The 27,792-nt window shown below is 44.1% G+C and overlaps 1 protein-coding gene across 2 annotated transcripts in view; it reads right to left on the reverse strand.

The window, feature by feature from the left end:
• Positions 1 to 27,792, reverse strand: part of LOC144817703 (uncharacterized) — a 190,339-nt gene that overhangs the window by 77,254 nt on the left and 85,293 nt on the right. For both annotated transcript variants that reach the window (XM_078674464.1, XM_078674465.1), the window contains one exon: positions 17,882 to 18,418. In XM_078674464.1, coding sequence (XP_078530590.1) covers positions 17,882 to 18,418 — 537 coding nt within the window. The remainder of the gene's footprint in view (positions 1 to 17,881; positions 18,419 to 27,792) is intronic.

Here is a 27,792-nt window from a genome sequence, read left to right on the forward strand (position 1 = left end):
CTTTGTCTACTGTTACTTAGACTGAAGTGGGAATAGTAATTCTAAACTCTTCAAAATCCAAATATTTTCCCTACTGTTATTTAGAAAGAAGTGAGAAAAGACAATCTAACCCCTTTGAGGTGCAACATTCTCCCTACTGTGCCTAACTTAAGTGGAGATCGTAAATATAACTTCTCCGAAGTCCAATTCCTTCCCTACTGTTGCAAAATTTGGAGTAGGAATAGTAAATCAAACCACTCCAATGACACACACTTTCTCTAATGTTTATCGTAGTGTATTTATATAATTTTTCATTTTGTTGCTTAATTTTATAATTGAAAACAAATAAAAAGTAGGACAATCAAGGGTATTGATCAATCAAAAAAAGGAAATTTAAAACATGCAAATATAAAAAGGGGGTGTTTCTTGGGATTTCCCCCAGGATAAATAAATTACAAATCAAGGGGCTTATTATGATGTCGGTCGGAGTTACCTCTCACCGACACCATCTCGGCCTCAGGACCGACGACCTCCCGTCATTGGTTCTGAGCCACTGATTACGATGCAACCAAATATTGTTTGGTCGCATACTCACTTTTCTCAATGGGAGCTTGTGTTATAGCTGTAAACCGGCCGTAATACAGGCTCTAATGGAGAAATGGGGGTGGGTGTAAAACCCTGCACCCTGTGTTGCCTGCCCCACAGTGCACGATTTTACAGGGGGGTACCCAAGGTACCCATTTGACCACCAACCATAGGCCACAGGTTAAGGGGGCCCTGCCAGGGGGCCCAAAAGTCACTTTCTGTGTTGGATAGGCCATACGGAAAGGTTGTGGGAAACCAACATCGTAATCCCGATGGCGGAAACGCCGTCCATAGGGAATTACAGTGTGATTTTGACCGGCAAGAAGACTCTGAGAGTTGGATTGGAACTGAGTCTGAATGATCAGCCGGTTTACGTTCTGACCGCCTACATTGTAATCAGGCGGAGGGACCAGAATCTGTTGGTCAGTCAGTCAGAAAGCCTCCAACCACTCTCCGAAAGCTTCCGACTAGCGGTCGGAGGCTTTCCGACATATATTGTAATTGGCCCATTAGTGTTTAATGCCAATTAAAAAGCGACATTAGCTGGGAACTAAAGTTAGTATATGTGAAAAGATGTGCACATGTAATACATTAACTAAAATAAATATAAGAGTTGGGGATAGTTGGTAAGGTTTCAGATAGAATGAATGAAATAGTATATCAAAATTAAAAACCTACATTTAGAAGTAGATTGAGGAATGCTATTAGTGTTAGGTTTACTACTAGGCTACAGACAATAAAATAAAATACACATAAAATAAGAGGGTTCAAATTAAAATTGAAAAATATACTCAATAAAAAGGAGTTCAATATGGATGCCGGTAAAGGTAGTGCCAAAGTAATGGAAAAATACATGTCAAACTTACATTGACATTGTGGTACATTTAGGGCCTAATTTCGATGTCAGTGGGCCCACCACCAACAGGCCATCGGTGGCAGGCCCATCGACATCCATAGAAGTGGTCAGACCGCTGGATTATGATCCAGAAGTCGGAGGCATTGGTCATAGGGACTGACCGCTGCTTTTCCGATGGCTCAACGAGCCCGTCTGGGATCCCTACAATAGAGGCGGTGCCTGCCCAGGCACTGCCGTAGGGATTAGATGTTCATTTCTATTGGCCTGTACATGGTTGTCTAACCCCTAGCAGATCCCCATACCCCGTTGGCCTCCTCTATGGGGCTTGCCCCCCAACCATCCATGGATATTGCGCCAGGCACCTCACGGTGCCTGGCACATGGTTTATGAATGCTTCAAACATTTTATTATTGTGGCTTGTGGTATGGCTCTTTTCCGGGTTGCTGCACAAGCCGCAATAGAAACAGCATGATTCGGACTGCGTGCACGGTGGTTTGATCGTAATTTGACAGGTAAAACTGCCTACTACATGTCGGTTGGTATCCATCCTGCAATGATGGCATCTGACGCTCGTCCGACCCCCATCATAATAAGGCCCTCAGTGTCAGAGATGTTGTTTTAGTAGGTGCTGTGGCAGCGATGCAGTTGAAGGTAGATGTAGTGAGGGGACGTAGTAACTTACTAATTTTATATTAGCAAAACTGACTTTGCATATATTACAAAAATATGGTGGGCTAGAAATATTGAATAAATTAACTATTAGCTCAAGTGATAGAGAAAGCTAGGATTAGGCGCGTGGTCGGTTGCGGTTGGACAATGGTTGAGCAAATTTAATTACCAAAGGAATGTAGTGAGTTTTCTGAAATCGCCTGCAGAATCCCTGCTTATTGATTGACACAGTAACATGTGTCACGTGCTTAGAAATGAAGACAATTATGTACACCTTTGTAGTGTAGTTCCTATTATCCCAATAGGCTCTGCGCATTGGAATAATACCTTCAATAGTATAGGCCTAGACCAGACGTTAACTAGGTCTTCTATTGTCGATATTAGACTTAAAGTTTTGGGTTTGCCAGCTAGCTCAGAGTTCACTAGAAACTTTCTCGAATAGGCAAGGAGGAGTTGAACCTCCCTGGATAGACAAGAAGGGATTTAGTTTCTGACAACCATAGAACATGACAACTTTGCTCTCCCCTAATCAAGAGTGTATCTCTAGAGTCGTGTGAAAACAAAAGACAACTTATTTTACTCAGTCAGTACGTGCATTCTTAGTCTCACCAGATTGTAGAGAAAAGGAAGAGACGGGCGTGTTCAATAAAAGATGGTATTTATTGATCAGTCTCTTTTCTCATACAAGAGAAATGGATCGATATTATTGCAATACTTATGGTTAAGTAAAGTGCATACAATAAAAGCAGAAGTATAAAATAATACTGTAAAAACATGTATATGGTTTCTAAGCCATATGGTGGTTTAAAATGGATAAAATAGATACATACACATATACATTTGACTAATCGTACTCAACTGGTGTTTCTAACTACGCCTACCCCAGTGTACCTGACCTAAGCCTAATACGTGGGCGGGAATAGAAAGTAGCAGTTTAAGTTAAGTTTGTTTTGCCAAGTGACTGACTCAAGAATTCTCTGTAAGGGGTTATTCAGTTCTGTACCTGAAATCTAGGATGGTTGAGAGATGGTATCTCTCGTCTTTGGTCTCGATATTCCAGGCTGCCCGGAAGCGCCGGAGCTGGATTTCTCGGCAGGAGAAAGCAGCGTCTCGTTCTCAGCGCGTCAGGAAGGCGGGGCTGCGCCAGCGGGGTCTGCTCTGGGCTTCGGCAAGTCTGGCTGCTCCGATCTCGTCACCACCGCGTGTGTTTGCTTAAGGCAATACCGGTAATATTTATACCTGTAAGGTGCCGAGATTGACGTAAGGATGGACATAGATACGTCAATGAGGATGTCATACAAACTGGTCGTTAGCACATTCTTTTGCTGAAGTTCTCGGTGAAATCAAAACAATGGCCGCAGGGTTTTTCCCAGGTTGTCATAGGTTTGATTTGTTTTGAGAACTCCGTATGCCTTATCAGGGGCTGGAGGAATATTGCTTGTCTAATTAGATGGCAAGCGTTATGACCTAATCAGATAACACGTTCCTGTGCCGTGGTGTGGTGTGGCTTAATCAGATAACGGTTTCTGCATCATGGGATGGCTGCTAGTTAACTTGTTAACCAGAACAGGGTCAGGAATAGGGGGATCGATACAGAACCTATAGGAATACATCACACCCACTCCACGCTAACTATGGCCATATTTACGAATCTAGGCATAGTAAAACATACTGTAGAGTATCGTGTATACCTTACCACCCCAAAATACATATAATGCATTTCGAAATTATGTAATATATGGAAAAAACAGTCATATATACTATATGCACTCAAGCTGTAGAATAATGCTAAAGTAATCACGCATATGTATACATTATTACTATTTGAATATGAGAATTACACATGAAATGGCTCTTAATACAGAAGAAAAAGGTTTGAGGCCATTCCATCACAGAATAAAATAATTATGAACATACCAGCGGGCAGCTAATGTCTATAAAGTTTCTAATAATAGAAATTTAGTTCTCTAAGAATAGTTCTTACTTTAAGCAGAAGATAAGTGTCCCGAAAAATCGTAAAAATATTTTGGGGCTGCTGAAAAAATTGCTGTCCGTGAACTGGAGGGAAAATTGTTCATGCTACTTTATTATTAAAGTTGAAGGCCAAATTCAGGGTGTTGGGAACGCCGTGTGCTAGCTTGCTCAAAAGTCGATATTTCTGCTCTGGTGAGAACATCATATCATTGAGACTGTCGAAAAAGCTGTCAACAGCTTCCTGTGAAAGTTCCACTAACTCGGAAAAAGGTGTAACCATGCATTCGTGTGCATGATTGTCTCCATTGACGTTTTGATTAGTATTGCTGACAGAAGGTCGTACCTGATTGATACTGCTTTCATCTTGAACTTCACTACCCCTTAATCGTAGTGGTGAAGTTTTCACGAATGCCGTCATCAGGATTGGCAGCCGTTGAGGGCAGCACAATGCATGAGCCGTTACCTGACCCAACAATGTTTCTGCATCCATAGGCGCATCCGATTGTAGCGTCAGACAGGTGTCCAACACGCATTCTTCTCCGCACAGCAAGCACCTTAATACAGGTAAAACACATCGATGCCACATTGGTCGAAATGAAAGAAACCAAGTCATGTTCAGGTCTCTAAGCCGGGATAGTCCCAGGATTTTTGATATCCGGTCCCGGTATCCAATGGCTCGGATTGTTTCGTCCCTTGTCGCAGGTGTTTTGTCTGTGACATGGTTTGCCATAACGAAATATAAGGACCAAGAATAGGATTCCTGCAATTAGTCCCAAAATGAGGGGAAGTCCGCCAAAAATCGAATGGACGAAATCTGGAAAAATACCAAGTATGGCTTTGAATGGTGTTAATGCCATCGAAAATACTGTCTTAAATACTTTTGAGACTCCACTGGTATCAGAAATATTTAAGAATTCATTCAGGATTTCTGCGAAATGTATTGGGGAATTAGTTGATAACAATGAGTGAATCTCTGCAGTCGTCCTTGCGACCAGGAGATCATACGTTTCTTTTGATGACGTGAGTATGGTCGGCGTCTGAAGAAGCACTGTTTTCATTCTGCTTACAGTATCTATTCGAATAGAAGTAATTTTCAAGTTCGGCCATGCCCTTGCCTCCCTGTCTGGAAAGGAGCTGGGGAACAATAAGCGTCCACAGCACATGACCTTCGCAGTCGTAGTTATGAGATAAGGAATCCCGGGCAGTAAACTACAACATCTGCGATCCACAATTAGAATGTAACTCCCGTTATAGAGTCTTTTAAAGAATGGTTCTATCTCTGTTGCAGGTGCGCCTAGCTGCTGACATGAAAGGTTATTTGAGTTCCCTTCACAGGCTCCATGCAAACTAATTCCATTACACAGAAGTGTACCGCTTAGTGACATTGCACAACTATTGCCACTAAGAAACACTTTCTGTCCTTTATTACTGACACATGCATGTGAATAGGGCAAGTTCCATGTTGACTTAATGTACCCTTTTCCCAATTTTTCGTACATGCCAGCCTGTATATATTTTTGGCAGTATTGAAACCTGAAGGTTGATATTGGAATATTAATTATCCCATGTATTATCCATTCACTGACAGGTCGTTCTGACATTGTCACTGGTAATCTCTCGAGTTTCTCAATGCTCAGGATTGTATAATCAGCACCCTTCTGTGCCATACTGATTTGTTTATCAGTAAGGTTAAAGATATTGAATAGTGACGTTGTGTTGATTAAACGCCAAGGCACATAGCCTGAACGCAGATTTTGTAACGTCCAGCCAAGCTGTACAATAGAACGCAATTGAGACTGACCGTGTTGTAACAACAGTAAGTCTTGCGATATTATGTCGATTGCTGAAGACACAATGCTGTCCAAAGAAAAAATTCTGGAGGACAGAGTCATTAACCCATTGTCCACTACAGAAAGTGATTTTTCCAAATGAATACGGTCAATTTCCCGTATACTTTCTGCTGTCTCAATTTGAGATACCTTCCAGGCCTCGTTGTAAGCTGCATATACAGAGGCTGCTATGAAGCGTTTTTGACGCTGTTTGCGCGGTCCCATAATGAAATCACGCAAGTCAGCACCATCAGTAAGTAAAGTTAGGTGTTGCTTAATTTCTGTCAGTGTGGAAGTTTGTAGCCATTGAAGGCAGAGTTTGCCCACACTGTAGGTGGTGATTATCCCTGGGTGTTGTCTTTGGGAATATCTAGGGTCTGGCCTGGTCAATGTGAACCCCTGTGTTTTGTTCAGGAATCTGTCTTGACAGTTATTAGTATCTGTGGGCCAGATTAACCATTGTTTCCAATCAGGATGTGTTCTGTTTTGGTTTAATACATAGTTTACGTCTATCTCTTCATCTGTAGAGCTATTGCTGTTCATTGTTGGCTTTGGAATAGACGGTTTATTTAAGTCTTTGATTTTGGCTAGGCCAAGACAGGTAGTTTGTTGAACAGTGTCATTCAAAAATATAATTTGTTCTGGGATCATGCAGGCTCTAAACAATGATTATATCCCTTGTACTTGCCATTCTTTTGTACCCCAAACACTTTTTACTTCAACATTTTTGTCCCAATAATCAAAACCAAAAGTATTCATTTGTTCAAAAAATGAGTCTGAATATATCAATTTCGTGTTTGTAAGCATGGTTTTTGTTCCTGTCTTATTTGACAATTTGAAATAAAATGTTTCAGCATTACTTGTGTTGAACCCTGAAAAGTATGAATATTTGTCATAAAAGGTTCTTGAGCTTCCTTTTGGAGGGGTTGCACAATGTTCCCATTGATTATAATTTAAAACATTTCTAGGTTGTGCCGATTTATGTGGAAAATGGTTACCATAGTGGTTGTAACAGTACATACTATCATAATTAGTCGAACCCTGCAAATAATCATGTTTGGTAAATTTAGCAGACATCACTAGGTCAGACATCATATCATTAACGCTTTCAAAGTCCCAATCATCAGCAAATGAGTTTGGTTTTACAAAGTCACTCAACGAGATCTTGATTTGGTGTGGATATTTCAGGATTTCAACCGGACCATAAATTTCATAGTCAGTGTTGTCCCATGCTACCCCACCCGGTATGGGATTGGCTGTGAAGTTGACTGAAGAAAGTTCTCTTTTTTCGACGTGTGAAGATGTGTGTGGCTTGAGGATCAAGTTTATTTTCTGGCTTGCTGTGTCCATTTTAGCATATTTTCCCTCAATGAAGCGTCCCAAGCATAGTACCATGATGAGCCAAAGTATGAGGATAAATGCACCAAAGGCCACCCAAAATTCAATCCATGGAGAAATGAGATAGGTTTCTTTCAGTTGTTTCAAAAGTTCTTTAGCTTTATCTTTAAAGGTTTTTGTTGATGGCTGTGTTTTTGATTCACTGAGGTCTTCAGAGGAATCATCGAAGTTTATGAAGTAGCCGGATGCCGTTCTGTCAATTGTTCCAATTGCTTCAGGATTACTGTTTCTTGCAGCTTCAGCATATTCATTTGTTACTTCAGTGTAGGTTGGTGTGTCTCTACTAAATGTTTTTATCTGGGTTTTTAGAGGTCTGAGTTCCAATGCATTGTTGCATAGTCCTTGTAGTTGTTCTGTAGGCGTTTCGAATGTGATTAGCCTCTTAGTTAGGACCTCTGTATTTGTAGCAAACCTTGGTGTTCTACTACTTATCGGGAGTCCACTTGGCCTACTGTTTGTTATCGGCCACATGATTGTGGTTTTACCAGGTCGATGGATACAACTCGGTTCTCCTTTTTACCAGCAAGCGGCGGTAGTACAACTGATCTTGTCCCGTTGATAGACAAGACAGGAACTGCTTTTCTGTAAGAAGGCCCAAATTCCTTCTTTACCGCAATCTTTTCTCTGACTAGATCCCCGACTTTTGGAATCCAGACAGGTCTTGCTGGGACAGGTGGTGGTTCTTCAGTGGTTGTTTGCTGCTGTTTCAACTTTATGTTGCTCAGGTCTTTTCTTGTTTTGTTTAAGTCCTGCAAAATAGCCAAACGATCTTTGATATCAAAGCTTTTTTCCTTCACCACTGAAGTCTGACTGTCAAGATCTAAGACCAACATCCTAGTTCCAAAAAATAATTCGTACGGACTGAATCCCCTCAGAGAATTTCTTGGCAGGTTGTTTAGACTACGTTGGACACTTATTAGATGTTTGACCCACCCAGCTCCCGAACCTAATATCCTTTCCGTTATAGATAGCTTTATGCCTTGGTTTTTTCTTTACACCATCCCGTATCCCTCAGGAAGGAAGTGAGTAGAATCCCGCTGTGCTATGCTCATTTGGCCATGCTTCCCCACAGGCTTGAGGGCTAAAGTGAAAACATTGGTCAAACGTAGCATCCTCCTAGCGTATATGCCATTTAGACTCGCAAATCTTTGTATAACAGTCCCGACGTCAGCCGAGTGCTGGGGTCTACATTATAAGTGGAAACTAGTCTTTGTTTGTTAATAGGACGCCTTATTCACACTGGTCTTATTGATTATTGTTTAGCCCTTCTTGAGTGAAACGCCATGGTATTACACCGTTTCTCTCGCCGCTGCGATCTCTATTGCAGTCCGGGCATTTTTTTACAAAAATGTGATGCTGCAGGCTCATGCCTTGCCACCAGTACACTGATTGTAGTTCTTCCAGAGAATCTTTTAGTTTGAGATGACTAAGACCCTCACCTATATGTGCGTCTATAATTAACAAAGTTCTCCTGTCCATGTTTGGAATTACTCTATCCCCCACTCTAGGGATTCGAGCAAAAGGGACGGAGTTTGCATCGATTATGTATGTATAATTGAGTGGATAGTTGATCGGTAGCGCTGAGCAGTCGCCTTTTGATGACGTTTTCACCGCCAGCACTGTTTCACCGTCAATGTATTTCATTGTACGCTTTTTTCTAGCTACGGAAGCCGATTTAGTTGCTACCGTTGTGGCTGTCTCAGCCAATGAATTCCCTGCAACGTGAACGCCATCACGCTGATGACTCAGTGAGTGTGTCACGTGAGTCTTTGGTAGTTCTTTTTGTAACAGAACTATTTGTTCCCAAAGCAGTTTTTGCTTTATTGTTGCACCTGTGTCATCTTTGTAACCGTTTTGAATCCATTTCTGCAAATCGTTGTTATATGATTTGACGCAGTAATATGAATCGGACACTATAAGTGTCGGGAATTCGCGATCTGCATTATCTAGCGCCATTTTCAATGCTATTATTTCAGTCTGTTGTTCTGAATTAGTTTCTACTGAGTGTGTTTTTGTTAATAGAGGTCTTAATTTACCTCCGCGCCACACCTCTTTTGTAATCTCACATGTGGGGTTGTATGCTTGTTCTCCCCAAACGGAGGGTTGAGCATGTCCGTCTGTATAGATTACACAGGCGTACTGTCATAATGGCAGAATATCGATTGGCAGAGGGAATGTTCTTTCATATTCTAGATTTTTCAATTATTATAATTCTGGATCAAAGTAGTATTTTACTCTGTCCGTTGTAATTGAATTCACCCATTGTATCCATTCCGGATTCAATGCTGTTGTTGGTAAATTACACGGTGTTGTTAATGCCTCAAAGGCTGATTCTGCTGTTCTGATTGTGATACGTCTACCGTCAGCTTTATCTTTTTCTCTAGCTATTGCGGATTGAACTGCATGAACAATGTTTTCTTTAATGCTGATCTTCTTTTCAGCTTCTGTGTACAAGTGTGATTTGAATGCAATTGGTATCTTTTCTCCCTCATTAGAGGTCAGGTATGTGAATCCGCATCTTCCTGGGATGACTCGAATCACAAGATTGCGTGTGTTATCACGTGTTTCTAATTTTGTTTTAATTAACATGTCTGTTTGTAAGGATCTCAGAATTTCTGTGTGTATTTGATTCCAATTGGTTCTTTTAAAATCTGGTTTTATTAGATCATAAAGGGGTTTGACCCTTTCTGCGTAATTTGCAATGTATGTTCTTCCGAAATTTAGGAAGCCTAGAACTGACTGTAGGTTTTTTAGTGTTCTAGGTGCTTGGAGTACGGCACATTTCTCTAGGAAATTGTCAGCCAGGCTTTTGCCTTCACTTGATAATTCATATCCTAAGAACAGGACTGTTTGATGGGCAATTCTAGATTTTTTAAAGTTGAATTTGTAACCCTCTGCTGCGAACCCAAGTATTATGGTGTTCACTCTCTTCAAGGGAGTATCCAAGTCATCATCTGTTAGGTATATGTCGTCGACATAAGATAATGCTTCGTCATCATATGTTTGTAGTAACTCTGTTACTCTCGCTGAGAATAATCCTGGGCTGTTCTTGTACCCCTGGGGTAACCGACAGAATTGTTTTTGAGTGCCATTTATTGAGAATGCAGACAAATATCTGCTCGCTGGTGCTATGTTTTGACAAAATAATCCATTAGAGATGTCTAATGTTGTTTTGTATTTTTTGCGCACTATGTTATTCATTAGTGCAGCACTATGCGAGTTTTGCACTGCAAAAGTTTTGCAACATGAGTTAAGGTGTCTGTAATCCAAAACTAGACGATATGAATTGTCTGGTTTGGAGACCGGAAACAAAGGGTTGTTCATTTGTGAGGTGCAAGTTTCAATCACCCCCTGGTATTCTAGTTGATCTAGGATTTCTTTTACCTGTTTTTTAGCTTCTTGCTTAATTGGGTACTGTCTTTGTGCAGTAGGTTGTGATTTTAACTGGATTTTGTGAGGAGGAGAGTCCTCATCCCATCCTACATGATTTTTATATAAAGCAGGAGCTTGAGCTACTGCCCACTTTCTAGCAAGTGTGTATTTTTTATGAATTGGGATATGATTTGAGAAGGCAGGCATAATTATTTCTTCGCCATGAGGGCAGTCCCTGACAAACTCTGGTGGCCAGTCTTTTTCAGCTAGAAGGATGTCATAGCCCTTGGAGAGATTATCCCAAAATAGTCCCCTTATTTTTCTAGTCTTATCCCCTTCTATACGTAAAGTTATTTCATATATTTTGTGAGGTTTGCTAACTCTGGTGTCTGCAGTTTCCACTTGAAGGTATTCATTCGTGTCCACTGTCTCCTGATGATTCATAAAGACTTTGCGAGCTATGCTCACTTCTGCTGCGCTGTCTAGCATTGTCTGAGCCCATTCTCCGTTTTTCAGTTGTGTCCTCAGTATTCTCGGCATTGTTAATTACTTTAATACTGGCTACCTTCTTTTTTGGAAATTGTAATTTCTTTTTTAGATGAGCAGGTTCCTTGTCTTTGGACTTGACGTGCTCTTCTCTTTGTTCTGATCGTCCTCTTCTTTCCGATTTCTGCGAGGAAGTCTGAAAAGATTGAGAGGGGCGTGTATCAATTTCTTGATATCTATCAGGCTTCTTTATATTATCCCTATTTCTAAGGTTGTATCTTTTCCCAGAGGGCTCACTTTGGGGAGACCTGCGTACTTGGTTTGGAGATCTTTCTCTCCGCCGAGGAGACCTTCCTCTGGACTGGAATTTCTTTTCTTTAGGATTGGATTGTTTGTTTCCATCCCAGCTCTTTTTTTGTGATGTTAAATTATTATTAAAAAATACTTTTTCAGGACTTTCAATCAGTCGGGGTTTTACTGGTATTCCACCTAAACTATCTCTACCTAGTTCCTCATAGGATTTTTCTATAATTCTGGCAATTTCAGCTGGTTGGTCTGCTAAATCTGTCTCTTTTAACCTTTGGCGGATCGCCACGTTTGCTGCTTCTCCCTTTATGTTGGCAAGTAGTATTGCCGAGACCTGCTTGAAGTCTTTTAGTAATTTCATACCAAGAGTTAAAGCGGGTTCTGGACCGTATTCATCTTGAATTTGTTTTAGCACATCTGGTATTACCGAGATGGGTGGAACACCATGCGTTTTTGTGTAAATGGAAGCAAAGACTGTACCCCAAGTGTCACAGTCCTCCACGTGTGGTGCGATTCTCATTGGAAGACAGATAGTCAGAATCCTGTGTTTTTCTAAGGGGGTGGTGTCTGGAAACACCGCCTCTATTTGGGTGATTTGTTGTGCTAACCAGAATGGTCTTTGTTCCCGTTTAGCTGGTACTTTACCTAGGCAGGACTGTATGTTCAGTGGTGTAATTTTATTTGTGTTCCCCTGATGAGGGGTCAGCTGTGGAATTTTAATTGCTGGTTGGATTGTTGAAGTCCGCATTACATATTGGACTAATTGTCTATGTACTTTTATTAATTGTTTTAGTTGTATTAAAAGATCTGCTGCAGACATTCTTTCGATGTCTGGATGTGGTGTGTATCCGGCTAGGACCGGCCACGTTGCTCCTGGTCTACCTAATGGACCGAGCCTGGTGATGTGATTATTATGTTTTAGGGCGCCATTAAACAAGAGCAGGTGCTCTTGAAATTTGAGTGGTACTTCCACCTCCTCGAAAGGAATGTACTCATTAGGAGGTTCCTCTGTTTTGTAATAGTGGAAGTGCTTTGTTACAGCGTTTGCTGCTGGAAAGTTTATCCATGAATAGAATACCTCTGTCTGCCGATATTCGTGTGCCTCAATTACGAATATGACTGTGCCACCTCTAGGTGTCAGTCCATTTTCTATAAGTTTTAAAGTTATAGATTTTCTTATGTTGACCGGGATGAGTATTATATCCGGGTCTGCTTCTTGCATAGTATTATCAGCTGCTATGAGTTCAGCTGCTATTCTAGCTGCCTCTCTTTCTCCTTCACTGTCTGACATTGTACTGTCCAGAAGGTTATTCCATTTGTTTGCAGATCAGGTTTCTTATGGAAACAAAGATTAGATGCACAATATTTTGGAACAGTGTATCCTTCAACGTTGACTAAACCAAGAACCATACATAGGAGTTTCCTCCTGCGAGGTTTGGCGGATATTACCTTTCACCCACTCCAGACGTCTTTGGAGTATTATGGGAAAAAAGGGGTCTGAGTGAAAAAGCACGACTGAGTTACTCTAATGTCTTGCGTTAGTTTTATCGCCTTTCCAAACGTTTGGGCGCCATGTAGTGTAGTTCCTATTATCCCAATAGGCTCTGCGCATTGGAATAATACCTTCAATAGTATAGGCCTAGACCAGACGTTAACTAGGTATTCTATTGTCGATATTAGACTTAAAGTTTTGGGTTTGCCAGCTAGCTCAGAGTTCACGAGAAACTTTCTCGAATAGGCAAGGAGGAGTTGAACCTCCCTGGATAGACAAGAAGGGATTTAGTTTCTGACAACCATAGAACATGACAACTTTGCTCTCCCCTAATCAAGAGTGTATCTCTAGAGTCGTGTGAAAACAAAAGACAACTTATTTTACTCAGTCAGTACGTACATTCTTAGTCTCACCAGATTGTAGAGAAAAGGAAGAGACGGGCGTGTTCAATAAAAGATGGTATTTATTGATCAGTCTCTTTTCTCATAGAAGAGAAATGGATCGATATTATCGCAATACTTATGGTTAAGTAAAGTGCATACAATAAAAGCAGAAGTATAAAATAATACTGTAAAAACATTTATATGGTTTCTAAGCCATATGGTGGTTTAAAATGGATAAAATAGATACATACACATATACATTTGACTAATCGTACTCAACTGGTGTTTCTAACTATGCCTACCCCAGTGTACCTGACCTAAGCCTAATACGTGGGCGGGAATAGAAAGTAGCAGTTTAAGTTAAGTTTGTTTTGCCAAGTGACTGACTCAAGAATTCTCTGTAAGGGGTTATTCAGTTCTGTACCTGAAATCTAGGATGGTTGAGGGATGATATCTCTCGTCTTTGGTCTCGATATTCCAGGCTGCCTGCAAGGGCTGCCCGGAAGCGCCGGAGCTGGATTTCTCGGCAGGAGAAAGCAGCGTCTCGTTCTCATGCGTCAGGAAGGCGGGGCTGCGCCAGCGGGGTCTGCTCTGCTCTGGGCTTTGGCAAGTCTGGCTGCTCCGATCTCGTCACCACCGCGTGTGTTTGCTTAAGGCAATACCGGTAATATTTATACCTGTAAGGTGCCGAGATTGACGTAAGGATGGACATAGATACGTCAATAAGGATGTCATACAAACTGGTCGTTAGCACATTCTTTTGCTGAAGTTCTCGGTGAAATCAAAACAATGGCCGCAGGGTTTTTCCCAGGTTGTCATAGGTTTGATTTGTTTTGAGAACTCCGTATGCCTTATCAGGGGCTGGAGGAATATTGCTTGTCTAATTAGATGGCAAGCGTTATGACCTAATCAGATAACACGTTCCTGTGCCGTGGTGTGGCTTAATCAGATAACGGTTCCTGCATCATGGGATGGCTGCTAGTTAACTTGTTAACCAGAAAAGGGTCAGGAATAGGGGGATCGATACAGAACCTATAGGAATACATCACACCTTGACCTCTGGTTCACAAGGTGTCAATAAAGAATTGAGGGATGGTAGTTAAAAAGGTTAACAGCATGAAGACTGATTTACTGTTTATGGAACTTGAACACAATACAAAAACGAAGAACACGTTTAGAAAAAAACGAAAAAAGACGTGTTTTAGAAATTGAATTTAGGCCAACAGGGATGCAAACAAGCTTTGCAAATCTGAGCCCTGAAGATAAAGTGAAAAAAACTTTCCAACTATTTAAGACATCAGATGAGAAGATGGTAATATTGTGTGTGGTTTAAATGGCGAGGCACACAATAGGGGTTCCTGCTCACCTCAATATTCATCACTACTATTTTATAGGCGAAATTACGAATTTAGGGAAGCATGGACAATGCCACCTTTGTTCAACCAATACTGATTCAATTCCTGCAACTTGCCAGAACTGTGCAAACTTATACAGATCAGTGACAAAGACACTGAGGCTATGAACGACAAAAGATAGATCAATGGGGAAGTCAATGCATGCACATGAGCAGGGATAAGTGTGGCTACTTCTGAAGAGTAAAACAAGGAGCAACAGTACAACATTTGTGTTCCACAACATGCTGCAAACATTGTATTATACTCAAGAGCAGTTTAATAGATCTGACTACCCGTTTCAGGGGGGTACCACGCGCAGGGCCTGATTTAGATCTCGGCGGATGTGACTGGTTACTACGGGGACGGATGTCCCATCCGCTGAAGTACAAATCCCATTATGTCCTATAAGATTTATATTTTTGCAGACAGTATATCCATCACCGTTGTGACGGAGTAACCAGTCGGACAAAATCTGAGATGTCCAGGATAGAGTAGTTGTTTAACCACATGCGCGCGGCGCGTTTTCCCGCTGTGCGCTGAGAATCGCGAAATCCCGCGGTTCATGACGAGCTCAGCTCGTCATGAGCGTATGAGAGGTGTACCTCATGACGAGCTGAGCTCGTCATCAGTGTGGAAGGGGTTAAAAGATGTGTTTGAACAAAGGAGTCTGGTTTTATGACTTACCAATGCCAAGGACTAACAACTTTTTTTTATTTGACTTATGTTTACTAAAACAAATTCTCAAATTAAATAGCTTGGATACCCCAAATGCAGCGTGGAAGATCTACTTATGAGTATGTACGTATGTATATGTATTAATAAATGATGCCTTGTGCTATGGGGCTAATGATTGATAAATTGTACTTAATGACAGACTAGTCAGTGCTTCTCCTCTTGCTCGATCATGTGTGGTTGAAAGGTTAAGGAGGTTGAGAAGGTGTGTGAGGGTATGCGCCACTGAGTGCAACAGGCATCATCAATGCCTAGGACAGTAAATGGTTGTGTCTTATAGGGTTCCTTTAGGTAGTTAGTCTATAGCTCAGGAGTAATCTGAAATCTTATAAATGTAGGGCCTTATTTATGAGGTCTGTGCACCACCAGAACGTCACTTGTTGTGACAACCCGGTGGCGCAGGAGCTGCTCCATATTTACGAGGTGGCACTAAGCCACTTTTTTGGCTTAATGCTGGCTCGTATATATCTCTCCCTTTAACGCAGTATTCCGCATTAAAGGGGTGTGCAATCGTTGTTGCTGGGGACGTTCCCAGCAACATTCATGGCTTTTTGACACTGCCTCAGATTTATGAGAAATTGTGAATCTGAGGCAGCGCCAAAAACGTACACCTCCCCAGGGGAGGCGCGAGGAAGGCACGACAAGGAGAAATATCTTTATTTCTCCATGTTTTTCCTTTTTTATGTGTGCTGTATTCTGCAGCACACATAGAAAGAGGAACACACCTCTTGTGATTGTCTTTGTGCAGGAAGGTCCCTTCTTGCACAAAATAATCCTCCTTGCAACGCAGGCACCCTAACACCATGTTGCAGAGGTGCCTGCATTGGCACACGGCTGCCCAGTGTGCGCTGGCACAGGGGAAAAGGACAGGAACGCACCAAATCTGGTAGATACGGCGCATTCCTGCCCTTTCCTTTTGCCGTAGGGCAGTGCAGCAGAAAGGCGCTGTCCTATGGCAAAACCTCATAAATGAGTCCCATAGCAGTTTTTAATATAAGGCATATAATGAGAAGATGTCCAAGAAATGTTAGCTTATGCATATTGCAGAGCGTACTATTGCTGGGAAGGGTATTCTGGTGCTGAGCAGTTGCGCGCTCAGGCACACTGATGGTGTAGCGGGACAACCCGAAAAGCCAGGTCTTCAGCTTCTTGCAGAGTTCCGGAAGTGAGGAGGAGGCTCTTATGATTAGCGGCAGGTCGTCGCATGCTTTAGGAGTGATGTAGAAACTGGGCCCGGTTTCCCATGCACTTGGGATTTGTGCAAATAGGAGACTGGATGAGTTGGAAATGATGTGTAAAGGTGTGGCTATTGACACAGATTAAAACCAAACTTCCTAACCCCACTAGAGATTGCCTCCTTGTCACCATCTCCTCCCTTCACCAGCATCCTATTCTTATCATTTTTTGAGTCAGTAGATGCCTCTCCACTTCTAAATCTATTTAAACTTTGAAACTTATTTAGTGAAGGCTGATAACTTTTCACTTCTTTACTAAAGTGTTATACGGGTGCGTGTGCAATATGACGCAAAACAAGGTGTTGATTCGCTCCAATGCACTGGACAGTTTCAAAGGCCTACGGGCCCAGTGTTAAATTGTATTTTGTTGTGTGAATGACTGCGCAACCTTCATTAAATGATCAACTTTGGTCAGATGTACGACTGTGGAAATAGCGCCTTGCAAATTGCGAGTTTTTTGCGCCTCACAATTTGCGAGGCGCTATTTCCAATGTAAAACAGTGTTTTTCACACTGTTTGCGATTCTAAATAATGTCGCAAATAGAGAGGCTCATGAATATTAATAAGCCTCTTGCAATTTGCGACCCCATTGTGAATGGCAGGCTCTCCCAGGTATGGTGGCCAGCTGGTCTCAGCAGACCACCATGTCTGAGACTGGTTTTAAATAAAGCAGTTTTTTTAATACAGGCCGTTTTCCATAAAGGAAAACGGCCTGCATTTAAATAAGAACAAAATGAAACATTTTTGTTTCATTTTCTAAGGGCAGGTAGTGGTCCCTGGGACCACTGCGTGCCTTAACAAATATTTTCACCTGCATCTGCAAAGGAGAAGGAGTCCCCTGGGGACCCTTTCCCTTTGCGACCCAATTACCACCCTCTTGCAGAGGGTGGTAATTTGCGAGTGTTTTGCGCCCGCAATTGCAGATGCAGAACATTCTTACAAAGGGTTGCGCTTGCTATTAGGAAGGGAACGCCCCTTCCTAATAGCGAGTCGCAAAAATTTGTGATTTGCAAAATAGGGTTTGTAAATTCCCCATGCTGTTTTTGCATGCGTTCGCAAACCCATTTGCGCATGCAAAAATGGTTGTACATCTGGCCCCAAGTGTTTTTCCCATCAGTGTATATAAATCGGTGTCGCCATGTGTTTAGAGAGGTTAAAGTTGCCCAGTCTGAATCTTCCCCAGGGACTTACACAGAGTAGAGATTAGTTTTTTCTTCGCATTCAGTTGTTCCTCCGCTTGTCTCAGTGCTGTCTCTTTGCTCTTTAACGACTCTTTCACTCTGTTTAGATTGATGTCTGAGGTTTCAGTACGTGACTGTGCTCGAGCCAAAGCATACTTGCACGTGCTCAAGTCTGCCTCTGTTCCTCTGCACTTCTCGCTGCTCTCGCGCTCTCGGTTTAAAGCATTTTTACTTTGGGTAAGCTCGTCTTCTCTCTTCCTCAGACTGTCTTCAGTGTTGCTCAGGGCCTGCTTGGTGGTACGCAAGGAAACTTCGACATCTCTTAGCTTCTTCTCAGTGATTTGCAACTGTTGCTGAGTTTGTTTCCAGGAATCCCTGTCTTGATTACATTGCCTCTGGATCTCTCTGAGTCTGTCTTCTGTGTCCATCAAGGCTCCGTCACTTTCCCTCATGCGCTGATTCATGCTGTCATTCAGGTTCTCGTGATGCTGTCCGAGCAGTTGCAGGTCCTGCTGTGTCTCCTTTAGCTGCAGGGAATTCTGGGAATCTACAATTATGCAAAACAATATAATTTTAAAGGTACATCATCATTTTCTAAGTGTCTTTCTGTAGTAATATTTCACTTCAAATGGACATATCGCACTGTTGGTTTCATGGGTTAATTTCACTGTATATATTGAGCCTAATTTCTGTAAATGTAAAGTACTCTGTTAACAATACAATATTTGGATACTCCATAGACATATATGGAATATAGCCTTATAGCCCGCCGTAGCGGGCTATAGCGGCTATTAAAGCCCTCTCCAGAGTCAAAGGCTCGAGCTGAAGGTGAGGGCCTTTAACAAGGCAGAGGGACTTTAAAAGCCGGTATAGCCCAGCAAGGAGGGCTATAAGGCTATTAGAAAATTCTGTCACTAGAGGGAAGAATGTTCTAACAAATAAAACAAAGCCTTCAGGTAGCGCGAGGGGATTGAAATCTCCTCAGGCTCCCTGAAGCCTTTGTTCACAGCCAGAGCTGTGAACAAACAAACATTGGAATGTTGGAGCTCCAGGCTTATACCAGCCATTATAAGCCCGGAGCACTCCATTGTTTTCAATGGAGCTCCCAACATTCCAATGTTCTAATGATCTTTAGATATTCAGTGGGCTAAGTATCAGCCAACTGTATGTACCAGTCAAGGTCATCATACATAGACCACTTAAATTCACATAGTAGTGCCAGGGAGATTTTATCTAATTATGTTTAAAACTTTAAGGGGTTGATTTTGATGCCGCTCGGGTTTGAGTCCATAGTATTGAAATTAAGAATGCTCAGATTTTTCATGTTGACTGAAGGAAAATGAAAGAAAGAGGGCAGAAGAGGAGAGGGTGAGAGATAGTATGAGTGAGCAAGGAAATAGGAATACAAAAAATGGAGGACAACATGTAGAAAGAGGAAGTATGTGTAAAAGAGGGCAAAAAATGTGTAGAGGGAAGCAGCATCCAAAAAAGCATGGAAGAGAAATAGAGAAACGGATTGAGAGATAAAGAGAAATGGGAGAATAGAAAGAGCGTGAGAGATAGATAGAGGGACATTTCAGGGATTTTCTTTTTCACAACTACCAACGTTAGTTTTTAGATGTTTTATTTTTGTGGCAAAAGGAGAATCACAGGAGGAGCAGGGAGTTGACGTTGGAATCAGGAAAGCAGAGTTGATTCCCCGGGAGGAAATGAAACAAGCACTTGGGGAGGATGGAGGAGAGAGGGTGCATGATGGAGAGGCTAGTAGTGCTGAAAGTGAGGTGGAAGAGGCGCTCTCGATGGGATATCCTTACCGCCTGCGAGAAAATCCTAGGCCCAGCCAGGAATTGAGAGACTGTGGGGCATAATATCAACAAGTAATGATATTTATCGCTAACTAAGCTTAGCGAAATTTTTTCTATCGCCGTGCATCGCCAGATTTTATCACAGAGATAAGGCGCCATTAGCAACGTTTATCTCAAATGCAATAAAATTTCCAGCGTTAGCTGCGAAATGCGTGAATATTGCTGGTAATCCATCAATATTCACGCATTATCGCCAATGGGGACTTAGCCAGAATATCCACCTCCCATTGGATATAATGGCTAAGAACTGGTCTGAGCAGGTGTTTGTTTTCAGCGATGTTCGCGTTTAGCGACAATTTTTTAATCGCTACGCCTGCGTTGATAATAGGCGATAGCGATGTTAGCAACAGCTTTCAGTCACTAACAGGTTGGGTACGCCCACTTTGCTTGTCATTAGCGATAAATATCGCTGACATGCAAAGCGGGCCCCAAACCACTCGCTATCGCCTACAAGCTGTTACTAACTGCTGTTAGCGACAGCTTGCTAATAGGGCGATGAAATTATCGCAACGGCCCTAAAGCGGCGATAATTTTATATCGCCCGCCTTGATAATATGCCCCTATGTGTGTTCATAAATGGAACTGTGAAGCGGACAATTGTAATGGTGCTGTTTATCAGCAGTTTTTTTGGGGGGATTAAAGGTTATGAGGGATGTAGTGAGCCATCTGGCCACTGTTATGTTATGTTATGTTATGTTAAGGCCCTATTTTTTGAGCGCACGGCTGCCCAAAGGGGCGTCCCGGCGCTTTTGCAAAGAGGCCTAAGATCTACAGACACATAGAGGAGCAGCACAGTTGTCAAAAGAATTACGCAGAAAAGAGGAGAGTCTTCAACTCTTTCCTAAACGCCAGGAGGTTCGTAGCTTTGCGTAGAGGGAGAGGGAGCTCATTCCAACATCGGGCTGCCACAAATTGAAAGGCTCGTTCTCCCATCCGAACACGCTTAGCCGGAGGCACCTCCAATTTAGCCAGATCGGCAGATCGTAACACCCTCCGAGGCACATAGAAAGCAATCCGCTTCCTAATATAATTAGGACCGATGGAATGAAGGGCTTTGAAGGCCAGCGTCAGAATTTTAAATCTAATTCTTTTCGAAATAGGCAGCCAGTGCAGCCTATTCAAAAGCAATTGTGCGCTTGTTCTCCTTGGCAGGCCGAAGATAGCTCTGGCCGCCGAATTTTGCACAACTTGCAGTCTGGCCAGAAGATACTTGGGCAGACCTGCAAAGAGTGCATTGGCGTAATCTAGTCTAGATCCCACCAACGCCTGCACTACTGTCTTCCGATATTGTACGGACAGCAGAGGAAGAAACTTCCTCAACATCTTGAGGATGCCAAAACATTTCCCAGATAGCCCCATAACATGGGGACTAAACGAGAGCGCATCATCAAGCAGCACTCCCAGATTTTTTGCTTGGGAAGATGATTGCTCAGGGGGAAACATGTCCTGGGGCCACCAGGACTTCCAGTCCGGATCAGGAGCACAGCCGAAGAAAAGCAACTCAGACTTATCTGAGTTGCACTTCAGGCTGTGCCTCAGAAACCACGCGAATACTGCACTCAAACAGCGCTTTATCCTGTCGCCATCAAAAGCCTCACCTTTGCTGCAAGTGAACAAAAGCTGGGTGTCATCAGCATATGAGATGACCCGGGCCCCATAAGTCTCCGCTACAAGCGCCAGAGGAGCCATATAGATATTAAATATGGTGGGGCTCAGAATGGACCCTTGAGGAACCCCAACCTCTAGCGCTTGCATTTCAGCGGAGAACGGAGGAGCCCAGATCACCTGCCGGCGGCCCGATAGGAAAGACTTAAACCAGTCCAACACCGTCCCCCGCAGGCCGATCTCCCTGAGTCTTAAAAGGAGACCCGCATGAGGGACGGTGTCAAAGGCCGCCGACAAGTCCAACAGGACTAACATAGCCTTCCCCCCCCGGTCGAGCGTCTCCCTGATGGCGTCGGTTACCTCCACGAGGGCCGTCTCCGTGCTGTAATTCGCACGGAAACCAGATTGAGAATCATGCAGAATATTATTCTTCTCAATAAAGGTGGTAAGAGTGAGTTGTACATGCTTCTCAACTACCTTCGCCAGAGCAGGGAGGAGGGAAATCGGTCTATAGTTAGTCCATTGCAGCGGATCTAACTGAGGCTTTTTGATAAGCGGCAGAATGAGTGCATGTTTCCACTCCCGCGGCACCGCTCCGGAACTCAAAGATAGGTTAAGCAGGGGGTTCAGCAAGTTGTTAAGTGCCGGAGCCACCCTGCCTAGACATCTCGCTGGACACACGTCCAACGGTGAGCCCGATTGAAGCCGTGTCAGTAGCTCCAGGGAGGTTGTGCAAGTCATTTGCGGAAAGACCGATAGTGTGGGTTGACTTTCGGCCTCTGAGGCTGGTACCAGTCCATTCTGGACGAGAGCATCAGCTACCCCAGATACATCCACAGGGGGAAAGGAGTCCTGAATGGTTTGAATCTTAGTGACAAAAAAGTCAGCAAGCTGTCGAATCCACCCTTCGGTGTGAGATTGAGGGGAAGCTCCTACAGCAGGATCTGTAAACTCCTTAACAATTCTAAAGAGTTCCCTGCTAGTATTGTCCGCACGATCGATCCTCCGCTCAAGGTATTCCTTTTTGGCTTCCGCAATCTTTTTATGGTAGCCTTTAATGGCCACACGATATTTAGATTTCTCCAATGGATCATATTTACGGCGCCAAAGACGTTCCGCCTTTTTACAGTCTTGACGCATGGAGTGTAATGTAGCCGTAAGGTGTATCCAGTTCACCCTCCGGGCCGGGCGCCGACAGGAGGTTATAAATAAAGGGTTGACATCCGCTCGTGGTTGTCATCCGTACCTAGTAGCAGAGTGTATTTCCTGTATGTTATTGCCCTCAGTTATTAGGCCCAGAGTGATTCCCCGAAGTGGCCCTCCCTTAGCGACAACCCCGCTCTACAAGAATGTATCATAATTAAGGGGAATGGAAGGATTATCTTTATATATAGCCTGCAAAATAACTGTTAGCCTACATGTTAATAGAATATAAATGTATTGGTCTTCAGTGTTGTGGTAATGGGCACTTGCACATTTTTTTTATTTTTATTTGCAAATGTATTAAATATGCATGCATACCCAATCACGACACACTAATTCTAAACATGACTTCTTCTGCTTACTTTGTGACATTTTCCCATGACATGTGTTCTCTGAATTATGTAACTCTAAGTCTCTGCAGGGGAGAGTTCATCAGACTCCACTGCTTGTTTGGAGGGAGGGCGGTCGGGGGCGGGGGGGTGTTGTCACTGCTTTTGGTGTGAATCACAAACTTCTTCAATGTGAAGCTGTTTTCAAAGCGGAAACAGACCGGTCCCAGATGCAAATTCACAGGTTCTAAAACAGTGCAAGGCTGAAGTGCTTGGGTACCCACACTCGCTGTAATGCTCGGGTCCCTAACAGTACCTGTAGTACTCGGGTACCTAACACTACCTGTAGTGCTCGGGTACCTAACACTACCTGTAGTACTCGGGTACCTAACATTGGCTGTAGTGCTCGGGTACCTAACACTACCTGTAGTACTCGGGTACCTAACACTACCTGTAGTACTCGGGTACCTAACATTGGCTGTAGTGCTCAAGTACCTAAAACTACCTGTAGTGCTCGGGTACCTAACACTACCTGTAGTACTCGGGTACCTAACATTGGCTGTAGTGCTCAAGTACCTAAAACTACCTGTAGTGCTCGGGTACCTAACACTACCTGTAGTACTCGGGTACCTAACATTGGCTGTAGTGCTCAAGTACCTAAAACTACCTGTAGTGCTCGGGTGCACTGGCCTAGTACCCGATGCCTAACACTGGCTGTAGTCGTCGAGTACCTAAAACTGTCCATACTGTTCAGGTGCCTTACACTAGGTGTAGTGCTCAGGGATCTAACACTGGTGTAGTGCTCAAGTACCTAAAACTACCTGTAATTCTTGGGTAACACCGCCAGTAGCAAATTGGTACCTAATACTGGCTGTAGCGATTGGGTCTCTAACACTGTCTATACTGTTCACGTGCCTTACATTCACTGTAGTGCTCAGGGATCTAACACTGGCTGTGGTGCTCGGGTCCCTAACACTGGCTGTGGTGCTCGGGAACCTAACACTGGTAGTAGTACCCGTTGCCTAACACTGGCCCTGGTGCTCGGGTACCTAACACTGGCCATAGTACCCGTTGCCTAACACTGGCTGTAGTCCTCAAGTACCTAAAACTGTCTATACTGTTCGGGTGCCTTACACTAGCTGCCGTGCTCACGGATCTAACACTGGCTGTAGTGCTCAAGTACCTAAAACTACCTGTAGTTCTTGGGTACCTAACACTGACCGTAGTACCCGGTGCCTAACACTGGCTGTAGTGCTTGGGTACCTAAAACTTTTTATACTGTTCGGGTGCCTTACACTACCTGTAGTGCTCAGGGATCTAACACTGGATGTAGTGCTTGGGTACCTAACACTACCTGTAGTGCTCAGGTACCTAACATTGGCTGTAGTACCCGTGCCTAACACTGGCTGTAGTGCTCGGGTACCTAACATTGGCTGTAGTACCCATACCTAACACTGGCTGTAGTGCTCGGGTACCTTGCACTGGCTGTAGTACCCGGTGCCTAACACTGGCTGTAGTGCTCTGGTACCTAACACAGTCTATGCTGTTTGCGTACCGTACACTGGCTGTAGTGCTCAGGGATCTACCACTGGCTGTAGTGCTTGGGTACATAACACTGGCTGTAGTGCTTGGATACCTCACACTGACTGTACTACACAGGTGATGAATACTGTCTATAATGCTTGGGTAGCTAACACTGGTTGTAGTGCTCGGTCACCTAACACCGGCAGTAGCAAATTGGTACCTAGTACTGGCTGTAGCGCTTGGGTCTCTAACACTGTCTAAACTGTTCGATTGCCTTACATTCACTGTAGTGCTCAGGGATCTAACACTGGCTGTAGTGCTCAGGTTTCTTAACACAGGCTGTAGTGATCGGGTACGTAACCCTGACAGCAGTACCCGGTGCCTAACACTGGCTGTAGTGCTCGGGTACCTAACATTGGCTGTAGTACCCATACCTAACACTGGCTGTAGTGCTCGGGTACCTTGCACTGGCTGTAGTACCCGGTGCCTAACACTGGCTGTAGTGCTCTGGTACCTAACACAGTCTATGCTGTTTGCGTACCGTACACTGGCTGTAGTGCTCAGGGATCTACCACTGGCTGTAGTGCTTGGGTACATAACACTGGCTGTAGTGCTCGGATACCTCACACTGACTGTACTACACAGGTGATGAATACTGTCTATAATGCTTGGGTAGCTAACACTGGTTGTAGTGCTCGGTCACCTAACACCGGCAGTAGCAAATTGGTACCTAGTACTGGCTGTAGCGCTTGGGTCTCTAACACTGTCTAAACTGTTCGATTGCCTTACATTCACTGTAGTGCTCAGGGATCTAACACTGGCTGTAGTGCTCAGGTTTCTTAACACAGGCTGTAGTGATCGGGTACGTAACCCTGGCAGTAGTACCCGGTGCCTAACACTGGCTGTAGTGCTCGGGTACCTAACATTGGCTGTAGTACCCATACCTAACACTGGCTGTAGTGCTCGGGTACCTTGCACTGGCTGTAGTACCCGGTGCCTAACACTGGCTGTAGTGCTCTGGTACCTAACACAGTCTATGCTGTTTGCGTACCGTACACTGGCTGTAGTGCTCAGGGATCTACCACTGGCTGTAGTGCTTGGGTACATAACACTGGCTGTAGTGCTCGGATACCTCACACTGACTGTACTACACAGGTGATGAATACTGTCTATAATGCTTGGGTAGCTAACACTGGTTGTAGTGCTCGGTCACCTAACACCGGCAGTAGCAAATTGGTACCTAGTACTGGCTGTAGCGCTTGGGTCTTTAACACTGTCTAAACTGTTCGATTGCCTTACATTCACTGTAGTGCTCAGGGATCTAACACTGGCTGTAGTGCTCAGGTTTCTTAACACAGGCTGTAGTGATCGGGTACGTAACCCTGGCAGTAGTACCCGGTGCCTAACACTGGCTGTGGTGCTTGGGTACCTAACACTGGCCATAGTACCCGTTGCCTAACACTGGCTGTCGTGCTCGGGTACCTAACACTGGCCATAGTACCCGGTGCCTAACACTACCTGTAGTGCTCGGGTACCTAACACTGGCCATAGTACCCGGTGCCTAACACTGGCTATGGTGCTCGGGTACCTAACACTGGCCATAGTACCCGTTGCCTAACACTGGCTGTCGTGCTTGGGTACCTAACACTGGCCATAGTACCCGGTGCCTAACACTGGCTGTGGTGCTCGGGTACCTAACACTGGCCATAGTACCCGGTGCCTAACACTGGCTATGGTGCTCGGGTACCTAACACTGGCCATAGTACCCGTTGGCTAACACTGGCTGTGGTGCTCGGGTACCTAACACTGGCCATAGTACCCATTGCCTAACACTGGCTGTCGTGCACGGGTACCTAACACTGGCCATAGTACCCGGTGCCTAACACTGGCTATGGTGCTCGGGTACCTAACACTTGGCATTTTACCCGTTGCCTACCACTGGCTGTGGTGCTCGGGTACCTAACACTGGCCATAGTACTCGGTGCCTAACACTGGCTGTGGTGCTCGGGTACCTAACACTGGCCATAGTACCCGGTGCCTAACACTGGCTATGGTGCTCGGGTACCTAACACTGGCCATAGTACCCGTTGCCTAACACTGGCTGTGGTGCTCGGGTACCTAACACTGGCCATAGTACCCGTTGCCTTACACTGGCTGTGGTGCTCAAGTACCTAAAACTGTCTATACTGTTCGGGTGCCTTACACTAGCTGCCGTGCTCACGGATCTAACACTGGCTGTAGTGCTCAAGTACCTAAAACTACCTGTAGTTCTTGGGTACCTAACACTGACCGTAGTACCCGGTGCCTAACACTGGCTGTAGTGCTTGGGTACCTAAAACTTTTTATACTGTTCGGGTGCCTTACACTACCTGTAGTGCTCAGGGATCTAACACTGGATGTAGTGCTTGGGTACCTAACACTACCTGTAGTGCTCAGGTACCTAACATTGGCTGTAGTACCCGTGCCTAACACTGGCTGTAGTGCTCGGGTACCTAACATTGGCTGTAGTACCCATACCTAACACTGGCTGTAGTGCTCGGGTACCTTGCACTGGCTGTAGTACCCGGTGCCTAACACTGGCTGTAGTGCTCTGGTACCTAACACAGTCTATGCTGTTTGCGTACCGTACACTGGCTGTAGTGCTCAGGGATCTACCACTGGCTGTAGTGCTTGGGTACATAACACTGGCTGTAGTGCTTGGATACCTCACACTGACTGTACTACACAGGTGATGAATACTGTCTATAATGCTTGGGTAGCTAACACTGGTTGTAGTGCTCGGTCACCTAACACCGGCAGTAGCAAATTGGTACCTAGTACTGGCTGTAGCGCTTGGGTCTCTAACACTGTCTAAACTGTTCGATTGCCTTACATTCACTGTAGTGCTCAGGGATCTAACACTGGCTGTAGTGCTCAGGTTTCTTAACACAGGCTGTAGTGATCGGGTACGTAACCCTGACAGCAGTACCCGGTGCCTAACACTGGCTGTAGTGCTCGGGTACCTAACATTGGCTGTAGTACCCATACCTAACACTGGCTGTAGTGCTCGGGTACCTTGCACTGGCTGTAGTACCCGGTGCCTAACACTGGCTGTAGTGCTCTGGTACCTAACACAGTCTATGCTGTTTGCGTACCGTACACTGGCTGTAGTGCTCAGGGATCTACCACTGGCTGTAGTGCTTGGGTACATAACACTGGCTGTAGTGCTCGGATACCTCACACTGACTGTACTACACAGGTGATGAATACTGTCTATAATGCTTGGGTAGCTAACACTGGTTGTAGTGCTCGGTCACCTAACACCGGCAGTAGCAAATTGGTACCTAGTACTGGCTGTAGCGCTTGGGTCTCTAACACTGTCTAAACTGTTCGATTGCCTTACATTCACTGTAGTG

This window comes from Lissotriton helveticus, chromosome 2_1, assembly GCF_964261635.1.
Source record: "Lissotriton helveticus chromosome 2_1, aLisHel1.1, whole genome shotgun sequence".
Lineage (NCBI taxonomy): Eukaryota > Metazoa > Chordata > Amphibia > Caudata > Salamandridae > Lissotriton > Lissotriton helveticus.